Genomic DNA, 12741 nt, shown 5'->3' with positions numbered 1-12741 from the left:
TATTTTCATAATTTATTTACATTGAATTTGTACATAATTACATTAGATTTGATTTTGTTGTTTTTGATTATTTTGATCTGATTTTTCTGTTTCGTTGTGCAGTATAGAATATCTAAATAATAAAGCAGTTATTATCAATAAATTTTCATTAGATAATTCATTAAAAAGGGAACTAAGTACTGATAAGAGCAAAGTGATGTCAAGCACCTTCCAGCAGTGAATTAAGGCATTTTTTGTTTGTTGATATACTTGCTTTCTGTTATTAAGGGCTGAATGAATGAATATATAAATCATCAAATGCTATGGCACATGAGTATACTTTTACAATAAAAGGTATATATTTAGTAAAATGTGTGGTTAACTGTGCTAAAGTAAACAGTTTGATTGTTGTACTTTTGCATTTTTTGCTGTGTTATTTTATCTTGCACCGTGAACTCAACAAAACATTTGACAATATTTTGTAAAAATTGCTTAACATTTATGATTTACATGTTTTTTTCAAATAAAACATAGTTAAACTTATGTTACTTGTTAATATAACTAGATTTAACGGGATTCTAGTATAATTACTATTATAATGATCAACTTCACTTGCTCTCGTTCGTGCATAATTCCAATAAACAGTGTGCACCTGTAAGCAAAAATGAAGTCCAGTTTGCAGCCAAGAAAAAACTACTTCAGCTGCAGCCATAAAAAAATTGTGGTTGGCTAACAGCTAGAATGTTAACGACTGCTGTTTATTTTTTTAACCAAAGCTGACACTGTCAACAAACCCCTGCCCCAATCTTTTAATCAACAATCTGCAGTCAAAAGGCTGCTAGTGAGCCCTGTAAAATTGATAAAATTGTTACCTTACTGAAATTGAGTTACACTGGATTGTCTGTATGGTTGCCATTACTCATCTTAAATAAATAATAATTTCTAATCAAATCTTATAGAACATAGTAATATTCTTCAAGAAAAAATATTTTTTTTAAAGTTTAGGGGTATTTCCACCTACTAGTCTCTTAGATATACCTCAGGTAAGTTTGTAATTATAGTTATAGAGTATCTTTTTATCAATTAGGAAAGGTTTTAGCCGATTTTCATAAGAAATGTTTAACTAATAACAATTGAAAATAAAGAAGCGAAAAATGTATCTGGAAAAATCTTTATATACAGCAAATTTGATTAGCAATAATAGACTTTTAGCGATAAAAAACCTAGAAAGAAAAAAAATTTGAAGTAAAATTAAGCTATATAGTTTTTTTTGCCAATCATAAAGCTAAAGGATTAATAATATGCAATTTTTCTTAATAAATTATTTTGTATGACTATTATGTATTACCTGGCCATTGTTGGAGGTTTGTTGGGACATTGTCTGCATTTCTATATCTCCATTGTCCTATAAACATTTCTAGATTATACTGACAGACCAGAGATGGGTTCTAAAAAAGAATGCCGCGTTTTTTCGACATTGATTGATTGAACGAAGACGATATCGTTATACAGAGTATACAACTTATGAATTCAAAATTTTAAAATTATTATTTTAGCCATTTGTATAATTTGCTTTTGTAGGTACGGCGTTCATAGAAGAAAAACAAATTATCTTCAATCCATTTTTGCTGCATATTAATTAATGCATCTTTTTAGAGCTGTATTAGACATTGTACAAATGGCTAAAATAATAATTTTAAAATTTTGAATTCTTAAGTTGTATACTCTGTATAACGATATCGTCTTCGTTCAATCAATCAATGTCTAAAAAATGTCAAAAAAACGCGGCATTCTTTTTATGAGAACCCATCTCAGAGTAAATCTATGTAATAAAACTCAGGTATTACGGATGTTAGATTTTTACAACTCAGTGTTGATAAAAACATTTGCCTAACTGTAGTTTAAAATTATAGGTTAAAAAGTGTGAACACTACTAATTTAAAACCAACCAAATAAATTTGATTAAAGTACTCAAAGTTTTTGAGCAGATGAATAAGAAAAAATGGGTTTAAAACTTTGGGTGCTAGTGAAATTTACAGTCCAATGCTCCTTTGTCCATGATTCAAACTTTTACAGTTTAAAATTTTTTTAATATGAGGTTGTCTTATGAGGGTTATAGTAATAAATTTAAGAATAGAATGAACAGAACAGCTTATGGGACATTTACTTTACACATACACACTGTTTACTTAAAGTAAAGAATGACTACTTTAAAATTTTCATTCCCTTGTTGAAATACCCCTTTTAGATACAGAGCAGAGCATACCTAAAGAATTAATATCATTATCATATGAAAATAAAAAAGTTATACCCGGTGTTGATCTAGTAAAGATTTGGCTTCAGCACTTTTTTCATCTACAGGTTCAGAACTTAAACATTTAAGAAATAGAATTATTTTTAGTAATTATAAAATAAATTTCAAAATTTAAGAACATAATATAATAGAAATTTTTATTTAATTATTTTAATTCAAAGATTTTTATTTATATTTGAAAAATAGTTTTTCATGAAGTTATAACTTTTCCTTTGCACTAGTCGCCGGAAGGTGAAAGCAGTTTTTTGAAAAAGGCTATCTGGGATAATTTCAGATTATGATTCTTACATACAAGCTATCTAAAATATTCCCAGATAGCCTGTTTCAAAAAACTAGCAACCAGTATTTGATCTTTCCAAAAAATTTCAGCATCAGCACTTCTTTGTAATATCCCTAAACTTTATATTTACTAACCTGTTATGTCTCTGTGATTTACTACAGCAATCAGTGAAACATGATTTCAATCTATGAAAAAAATATGTCCTAGTTTAAACAAAATTATGAAGCTTTTTGAATAATAGGTTCCTTTAAAATTATATTCTGATGTTTGTTCATTATGAATTAAGTACTAGGTACTTATAAAGTATTTTAAAAGTTTCATCTTACAAAATAATTACCCTTTATAAATGTTTCTGAAAAATTGTTTGCAGTCTTTTAGTTCAGGTCCATTTGCAGCAGCCATTGGATGGAGGAACTTGTAGTAGGAAACCTTGATTAAAGATATTTTTAAAAGTTAAATTTTCAACAAGGGAATTTTTTAAATTTTTTTGATGATTAGATATTTATTTTAAAATAACACATTAAAAAAGGAAAGGTAGGTTGCGGGTAAAATCAGTAAAAGTGTGTGTAAGGCTTAAAAATAGTAGTAGAACGATAATATTTCCTAAATATGTGTATTTCTTATTAAAAAGATCGATAGACAAAATTTTTCTTTAAAAAGTTAACATAACTTTTTATCGTTCTACTACTGTTTTCAACTTAAAACACACAACCTTTGCGGATTTTACCTGCAACCTACCTTTCCCTTAGAAATGTTTTCAATCATGAAAGTTTTAAAAAATAAGGTTAAATTAGATTTTATCTTTTTTTTCTCGTATTCATTCCAATCCGGTGGATAGGAACCAGTTCTTATCCATACGAAAAAACTATGTCTAGCATCGTATTATATCCAGCTTTCTACGAATATAGAAATGTACAATCATAAGATTAAAACCAGTTTTTTTAGCCGGTGCCTTCGGCACCACGGGGCTAAAAAAAACTAGTATTAATCTCATAATTGTACATTCTATATCCTCGGAAAGCGGTTTATAATACGATGAAAGAAATAACTATTAAAGTTTAAACTTGACTTACTTGGAGAATAATTCCAACCACCCACATTGAAAAAGCAAAGCGAACTTCTTTCAGGTCAAAATTGTAACAATCTTTGTCGGGGTACAGCATTGGAAACATTGCAGGAAGAAGCAACAACACAAGGTTTTCTAACAGGATTGAACATTGAAACAGAGTCTGTTTTACAAGCGACTTTTTGCCACTTTTAGCATTAAAGGTGATAATGAATGTATGTGATGCAAGACAACTCATCACCATCTTAGCTGTCTCAGAATGTAGAAAACAATTTCTTAGAAACTGGTTACTATCATTAGTTTCATCTTCTTTAGCCTGATTGACTTCCTCACCATTATTTTCAGATGATGAATAATCATTAAGGGCAGATGATTCATCAATATGACGTTCATCCGATATATTTTCTGATGGAATGTTAACTGTAACACTATTTGTTTCAGTTGATGAACAACCATTTAGAGCATGTGATTCATCTACATGACATACATTTCTGTTGTACTCAGATTGAAGAGGAACTGTAACACTATTTGTTTCAGTTGATGAACAACCATTCTGAGTAGATGATTCATCTGCATTACATGCATTTCTGTTGTACTGAGATTGAAGAGGAACTGTAACACTATTTGTTTCAGTTGATAAATAACCATTTGTTTCAGTTGATAAATAATCATTTGTTTCTGTTAATAAATAACCACTTGTTTCAGTTGATAAATAATCATTCGTTTCAGCTGATAAATAACCATTTGTTTCAGTTGATAAATAACCACTTGTTTCAGTTGATAAATAATCATTCGTTTCAGCTGATAAATAACCATTTGTTTCATTTAATAAATAACCATTTGTAGCAGATGATTCATCTACATGATATGCATTTGTTTTATCTTCCGTTTGAGTTGAATCTGAAACTTCAGAGTTATTGTTTTCATTAAGAGCATTGTTGAATGATTCTGGCTTTTTGGTGCACCAAAGTGTCAAAAAATTTATCATTGTGTGAACAATAGTAAATACCGATAAAGCAATTATCGGGTTCTCCAATGAAAAAAGTGGTAATATAGATATTATCCTTGCATAACAGAGGAAAAAGTAACTTAATGCCAGAACAAGATTTTTCACAGACTGGCCAAAGGGTTCTCCTTCTCTGGTGGCTTGACGAGAAGATAGGCCAATCGACAAAGAAATTGTAGATAAGAGAAGTTTTCCCAATGCTGCTTGGATATTTTGCTGGCTACAAAATACATTTGGTACACTGAAAGTACTGATGAAATTATCCCAGTTCACTAAATCTCTTAATGGTAGTTTATTCAAAGACCTCAGATAGGGTGACAACAAATATAGTTGCAACAATATTTGAAAATAATTTTCAAAACCATTTTCCAAGTTCTTCAGTAGTTTCCAGGATTTTTTACTTTCCTCCAGTTCTTCTGTTTTTTTGAATTCAGTATCCAACCTGTACTTATAAACTTCCCTCGCATAAGATAGTGGCCAGAATAATTTGGAGAGTAACCACCAAATCCTGGTTAACAGAGGGTTTTTCTCAGAAGGAAGTTTATCATCAAAAGGAAGTTTGTCATTAACTTTTGTGATGAAAAGAATGCCAAAATATGATGACCAGGATAGTATGCTGATAATAAGCATGAACACAAAAGCAACAAGGTATTGTAAACCTATAGTTTCAGCACTGTGCTTGATGCATGGTGTCCAGTAATTAGACTCATCACAAGTACCATTGGTAAAAATTCTTGATGCAAAAGATAATTTGTCATCAGTGTCATAACATGAATAGTTTCCATCAACCAGGCAAGATTTACTTTCTAACTGACTCAAACATGCTTGTTCAATCTCCGTGGAATTATCAAAGGCTATGTATCCGTAATTGATGCACGAAATGAAATCTGTGTAAAGGTCAAAGTAAACAAGTATAATTGATGGAATTAGTGTAAATGCCACCTTTAACAAAGTTGAAATCTGGGTGGGCCATCCTACTGAAGGGTGAATAGTTTGATATGACTCAGTCAGCCATGGATCAAGCGGTTTATCATCATCATCATCTCTTATACATAATAGGGCTTCTTTGCGGTTATCATTACCATGAGCTACTTTTTCCAGATGAAGCAGTGCCAGTCCATTCATTAGCTGATGGTTAAGCTTGGCATATTGTAGAGCTCTGTGTTTTTTGTTATCTTTGAAATGAATAATGGCACTCACTACTTCTTTGTATGTTCCCTCTTTTTCAAAAATTTGCATAGCATTTGATTCTTTATCCATTATTACACTACATATTTCAGAAACCAAAGGATATTTTTTGTGTTGGCTTGAGTAAACTAGAACATTTTTCAAAAATTCTTCAAGAAAATCCTCTTTGCCAGGCTTCTTAGCTTTATCCACTTTTTTATTCAGCACTGTAGAAAATCCAACATGAGAAACTCTTGCAATAAAGTATTTACCTAAAACCATGTTTTATTATAACTTAAGTTTATGTAAAATAATATATAATTTGTATTTACATTTACAGGATTTTCAATCTTGCAATAATAGAATATTCACTGAAATTTTATAAAATTACTTACTCCAGTGTTCTTTATCTCCTTTAAGCTTCTCATGAATAAACTTAAATAGTTCAATAGATCCATCATCTACTGCCATTTCTATTGTCTCTTTACCTTAATATTTTCATATAAACAATATATTACTTCCTAAATAATGATAATAAAAGAGAGACAGTCAAAAAATTATCTGAAGCTAAATTTACTTTGTAAACATAAGATAGAATCATAATAGATTAACTAAATCTAAAAGATATTTTATTTCTATGTATATTTATATCACACCTTTTAGAAAAAAAAACTGTCCTATCCTAAAAAGGTAATTATAATAAAAGAAATTAGAGCAAAATACAGCAAATATTAGCTAGGATAAAAAATAGTGGGTACTAAAATAAGCTTGAAAAATAAAGATAAAGTAAATCTAAGATATTTTAGATTTCAACTATTGATGTGTATAATGCCTGAATCTTTACTATAAAATCCAAAAATTACCATGTTTATTTTTTGTATTCAAAGATGCTCCTTTCTCATAAAGAAATTTAACTATATCTAAATTTCCAGACACTGTTGTTCTCTGTAACGCAGTATGACCTAAAAAAATAGCTTTAAATGTTATAAAAATAACCAGAAATAAATTTTGAAAATTCAACAATTTTCCCTTCATATTGATAAACTTTTTGTGAAAGTAAAAAAAATGAGAGTATCTTTTGAAAATGAATTTACTAACCATCTTTGTTTTCTAAGTCAAGATTTTTATCATTGTTTGGAAGGTTCTTGACAATAAATTCGACTATTTCAATATGTTCATGCTGAGCAGCTTCATGCAATGGAGTAATTTCTGAAATATTTTTAAAATTGATATTAATTAAGCTTCATAATAGGCTAGATATGAAAATATTTACTTCAAAAAATTGGAATTATTTTTCCTTACAGTAGGTAATGTAAAAGAAATATTTGTTAGCTGAAAATTTGTAATGTTCTAAAATTATATTGTTTTCATAGATAATTGTATTAAAGCTTCAAAAGTCACTTATGTGGGCCACAATCTACCTAATACCATCTTGAAAAAAAAACAATTAAGGAAGTCTGCTAGAAATTCACCGCTTTAAATGATGTAAGACTGCCACAAGTGGACCAAATACTCCAAATGTGAAGTTTCAATAATTTTTTGGCACAAAGTTTGAGTGCCTGTAACTGATTATATTTTTGCAATTAAAACACAGCTTTTTCTTGGAAAAAAATTATTTAAAAAAATCGGTTTAACCTTGCATTTGTAAGGGTATAATCATAGCAGAAAAAATGAAACTAATTAAAAAACTACCGATTCTCTGCTGTGATTGGTTATTGAACTGGCTCAGCCATCTGATAGGCTGGAAATACTAAAAGCTGGTATTAGCATTATTAAATAATGTTGCCTTGAAACAAAATTATAAGCTTATATTCGGCACAATGTTTGAATGCCTTTAACTGATTACATTTTAACAATAAATCACACCTTTTTAAAGTCAAAAACATTTTTAAAAATTCGGTTTAACTTTGTATTTGTAAGCAGAAAATTATAGCGGAAAAAATAAAACTAATACAAGTCTTTATGGATGCTCAGCTGACTTAGCTTTCTAATTGGCTGGAAATACTAAAAGCTGGAATTCTCACACAACAGTACTCTCAGCACAACACAAAGTTAAACCAAATTTTTAGAATGATTTAGACTTTGAAAATGGATTTTTTTTTGTAAAAATCTTATTTAATAATGAAATTTACATCATGAGCAATGGAAAACTTTAAAAATTTTCATGTATCTAAAATGTCATTTTAAAATGTCTATAACTTTTTTGTTATTGAAGCTAGAGACTTTAAAGTTGTTGTATTGGGTCTTTCAGCAGTTAAAGCAGTGTATTTCCTACAGGCTTCCTATAAGTCAGGTCTTTAAACTATTCCTGGACATTTTAAATGGAAATATTTAGGTGGCACTAAATTAAGGTAATTAGTAAAAAATACCATTTCGATCTTTAACTTGGAGTGAAACTTTGTGGTGATGACAATATTTTACAATGTCTAAACTTCCAGATTTTGCAGCTTCATGAAGGGGAATTTTATCTAAAAAATAAAACAATTTAGTTTACAGAAATCGGGTATGCTAAGAAAATCATCTACAATTACATCAAAAAATGAAGATTTGACTTCTTTTAAAGGCTAAACGTATAAATTATTACATACTGATTCCAAAAATATATAATACTTAAAAATAGCTTTAAAAATAAAGGGTCCACACTGATTTGAAATATAGTTTAGTTGACCTTAAAAATAGTTGTTAACAATGATGAAAAGGAACTTAATTCCATACCTCTTTATTTCCAAAAACTTGTGTATATTACTAAACAATTGTTTAAAAGTTCCTATGCTTTCTAAATTGTACCTAACCATTACAATAATAAAGAGACTAAGTTAGAAATAGATAGGATGAATTAACTACTAGAGCCATTAACTATGGACGGTCTGACCCTATCATAAAAATTGTAAAAAGATTCTCACTATTTTTGTCTGTTTGTAGAAGATTTGCACCCTTAGCATGTTGATGTAAATATTGAAATATTTCAAACTTTTTCAGTCTGGCTGCAACATGTAGAGGAGTTTGACCTAAAATTAACAAGATTAATTTTCATGAAAACTTATACATTTCTGTAATTAAAAAAGATTACTATCCTTTGAGTACAGGCATACAATTTATAACTTTTGTACATTTTCAGTCTGTCTGGGTGTCTAACATCCATTATGAAATTAACCCTTTATCTAAAACTTACCATCCTTCCTCTTGTTTTCTTCATTTTTTTCAAAATATGGAATATATTTCAAAGTATATTTGACTGCAGACAACCCAAAGTTCTCTACAGTTTCATATAAGGTATCTAAATAAAAACAAAAATATTATATATTGAGTCGAAAATTTTTGACAGAGTTATAGCCAAATACTTGTAGTGTTATGATCGAACATGTAAAAAACTTTAAGACTTTATTTATTAGAAACATTGTTATGATTTTTCATCTTCAGATATGGGTTTTTGAATCAAGAATGCCGCGTTTTTTCGACATTTTTTAGACCGGTCGTCTTCGTTCAATCAATAATTATTATGAAAGGGGGGAGAGGGGCGAAAGTAACACTTTTTGAAACTAAAACTAAAAGTCAACAAAGGAACTAAACTAACAAAAGAGTTACAGGTCTGACATTTTGCATGAAAGTTGCTTTATAGGGGAACTGTGAAGAAACGGCGGCGCAACCGCCAAAAACCGCCGTTTCCCGCTGAAATTTTTTTTCCCTTTTCTCTGCGGTTTTCGGTGGTTGCGCCGCCGTTTCTTCAAAGTTCCAAATTGTACGTCTATAAAGCAACTGTCATGCAAAATGTCAGACCTGTAACTCTTTTGTTAGTTGAGTTCCTTTGACTTTTAGTTTTGGTTTCAAAAAGTGTCACTTTCGCCCCCCCCCCCTTTAAACAGAGTATACAACTTAGGAATTTAAAATTTTAAGATTATTATTTCAGCCATTTGTATAATGTGTAATAAAGCTCTAAAAAGATGCATTAATTAATATACAGCAAAAATGGATTTAAGATTATTTATTTTTCTTCTATAACTATAAAAGCCAGACCAACAAAAGCGAAATTATTAAATAAATAATTGTATACTCTGTTTAAAACCTACAGAGATGGGTTTTTATAAAAAATGCCGTGTTTTTTTGACATTTTTTTTGACATGTCAACCAAGCGTGGCATTTGTGAAATTTAAACAGAGTACACTTAGGAATACAAAATTTTAAAATTATTTTTTTTAGCCATTTGTATACTATCTAATACAGTTTTAAAAAGATGTATTAATTAATATGCAGCAAAAGTGGATTTAACCCATTAGTGCCGAATCGGGCATTAAAACCCGGTTCCGAAAAATGGAAAAAAATCGGTTTCCGGCTTCATAATTGCATTATTCTCAGTATGAATCCCCCCTCTACTACCCTGGCTTTCATTTCCCCCTGAAGCAGGCAGTTTAGCTTACTTCCGTTTGCCGGTATAGCTCAACAAAATTTGAAAATCATGAAAATTCAAAATACCCCTTCTAACTTTTTTGTTTTTATAGTAAAGTCGCTGATTTTTTTCATGAAATCTAATATTTATTGACAAGTACATCTATTTGTGAATTTGTTTTATTCAAATTATTATTTTTTATATGATTTTTTTATCGTTTTTTTACGCCCTATTATGACCCGGTTCGGCTTGGCCATAAATACCCGACAGTTTTTAAACCCAGCTCGGTTTCGGTTTTTATTACCCGGTTTTAACTTTTCAACCAATAAAAATAACAGTTTACGTCATTAGTAAGGGTTTGAGCCACCCTAATAACCCTAGTAATCTCTATAGGTGTCACCCAATAGTTTTATTCTCGTTTTCTGATATGTAACACCAAAATTTTATATGTTCTTTTTTTGTAGTGTGTGTCTTTTAAAACTTCGAGCAATGGGTTTTTTTACCCGAAAACGGCAGCACCTATAGCCGAAACACTAAATTTGAAATGAATCGCTTTGTATATTACTTGTAGTTCTATAGATTATATGAGGTTGTGTAGTTTTCAATAACGGATCGTATCAAAGTTCTAAAAAGTGTTCATCTCACTTTGGGCGTTCAAAAATTACATTTTTTGATTTTTGGTCGAAAAAAACGGGTTTTTACTACAAAACCGGGTTTTGATGCTCGGGGAAACCGCCCAAAACGGGTCATAATGCCTGGTTGGTATTTATGGCCAGGCCAAACTGGGTTTTTTTGCAACTTTCCTGTGCACGCCACTAGAGCAAAACAAAAAAATTGGAATTCCGTTTTTACCATTATAAAGCTTCCCTGAGATTTTCAGCTCGATCGGCCCATAAAAGTGGCGCTCAGCACTAATGGGTTAAGATAATTTGTTTTTCTTTTGTGAAGGCTGTACCAACAAAAGCAAATAATTAAATAAATAGTTGTATACTCTGTTTAGATTTTGCAAATGCTGTGCTTGTTCGACATGTCTAAAAAATGTCGAAAAAACGCGGCATTTTTTATAAAAACCCATCTCAGGGCATTTTCATAATAATGATTGATTGAACGAAGATGACAGGTCTAAAAAATGTCGAAAAAACGCGGCATTCTTGATTCAAAAACCCATCTCTGTAGATATAACCAAAAATGTTTTCTTTATGCAATTACTTTTCAATAAATCCTTTCATGTTATGTATTTTATTTTGTTATTTTATCCATACCTAATATTTTACAACATTTGTCTATATAATTAAAAACTTACTTGGAATAACAGTGTAGTCTTCTTCAGTTAGTTTAGGAAAGTGTTGCAAAAGATCTCCTTTAATGCCAAATTTGATCTTTTCTCCATTGACTTCAACTTCTTGGTGAAGTGCAATATGACGTCTTAAATCAGGATCTTTTTTTTCGAGAAATTCATCATCCATGAACTTTCCTAAAGAAAGATTTAAAATTCTAAAGATGTTTATGTACACGTTAGTTAAATATTTTTAAAGGTAGATTTATAAATTATAACTTACCCACAAAAGGGTCAGAGTCTCCTTCACTCATATCCAAAATCTAAATTTTGGATTTATTATCCTGTGGATACTGAAATAGATAAAAAAACATGCTTCAAAGAAGGTTCTTTTATTAGTCTAGCTCTTTAAATTTAGTAGACCTTGATTGGTTGATTCAAACTAGATGTGTCAAATTTTTTACAAAAAAAGTCTAATTGATAATTTTGTTCATAATGATGAAATGGTGTATCAATTAATGTTCCTTAGGTTATCTCTTAATCCCCGCTGTGACGATAATTTAATTTCTTGTATTCATTCGAATCCGGTGGATAGGAACCGGTTCTCATCCATACGAAAAAACTATGTCTAGCATCGTATTATATCCAGCTTTCTACGAATATATAAATGTACTGTCATAAGATTAAAACCAGTTTTTTTTAGCCGGTGACTTCGTCACCTCGGGGCTAAAAAAACTAGTTTTAATCTTATAATTATACATTCTATATCCGCGGAAAGCCGTTTATAATACGATGCGAGGAATAACTATTCTATAATATCCCCTATCTTACATAGAAAGCGTTTTCACCTATTTTTGGGTTACAGAATAATTCAGAAGCATATCACATAAAGAAGCCGTGAGGAACACCACACAATCCAAAAATATCACTTTACTCAATTTTAAAACTTAAAAATAAAAGAGAATTGAAATAAAAAAAAAATAAAAAAACAGTATAAAATTTAACTCTTAGTGACAACAATGTCAACCTCCTACTAAGTAAATTTATTATTATTATTTATAAGTATTACTGGTATTACTCACATATAGTTTTAAACTAATTTTTTAGTGTTTTGTATAACCCGCTAAAAATAAATCTAATAATTACTTTCATTTATATTAGTAGATTCTATTACCATTCTTGTAAGAGTTGATGTTATATTTAATGTGTAAACTGCCTAATAATTAAAGACATGAAAATTTTTACCTACTGCTGCTATATCAGATGCGT

General features: G+C 29.9%; 1 protein-coding gene across 2 annotated transcripts; it reads right to left on the bottom strand.

Annotated features, from left to right (window-relative positions):
* On the bottom strand, positions 1 to 12432 carry LOC145306555 (uncharacterized). 2 transcript variants are annotated; one of them, XM_080148738.1, is made up of 16 exons: positions 12321 to 12432; positions 11756 to 11795; positions 11500 to 11670; positions 8985 to 9089; positions 8716 to 8820; positions 8182 to 8280; positions 6911 to 7021; positions 6676 to 6774; positions 6208 to 6300; positions 3647 to 6084; positions 2911 to 3002; positions 2708 to 2758; positions 2291 to 2348; positions 1328 to 1384; positions 852 to 902; positions 1 to 112 (listed from the first exon to the last, which is right to left on the bottom strand). In XM_080148738.1, the coding sequence occupies exons 2-15, from the start codon at positions 11784 to 11786 to the stop codon at positions 867 to 869; spliced, it is 3546 nt and encodes a 1181-aa protein (XP_080004864.1). In that variant the 5' UTR covers positions 11787 to 11795; positions 12321 to 12432; the 3' UTR covers positions 1 to 112; positions 852 to 866. The 2 variants fall into 2 exon arrangements, with proteins under 2 accessions (XP_080004864.1, XP_080004863.1); XM_080148737.1 differs by lacking the exon at positions 12321 to 12432 and having other exon boundaries at positions 11756 to 11842.
* Between the last annotated feature and the right edge of the window lie 309 nt (positions 12433 to 12741).

The sequence above is a fragment of the Acartia tonsa genome, chromosome 14, assembly GCF_053477335.1.
Source record: "Acartia tonsa isolate MP-2025a chromosome 14, ASM5347733v1, whole genome shotgun sequence".
Lineage (NCBI taxonomy): Eukaryota > Metazoa > Arthropoda > Copepoda > Calanoida > Acartiidae > Acartia > Acartia tonsa.
This window is presented reverse-complemented; position numbering and strand designations above follow the sequence as displayed.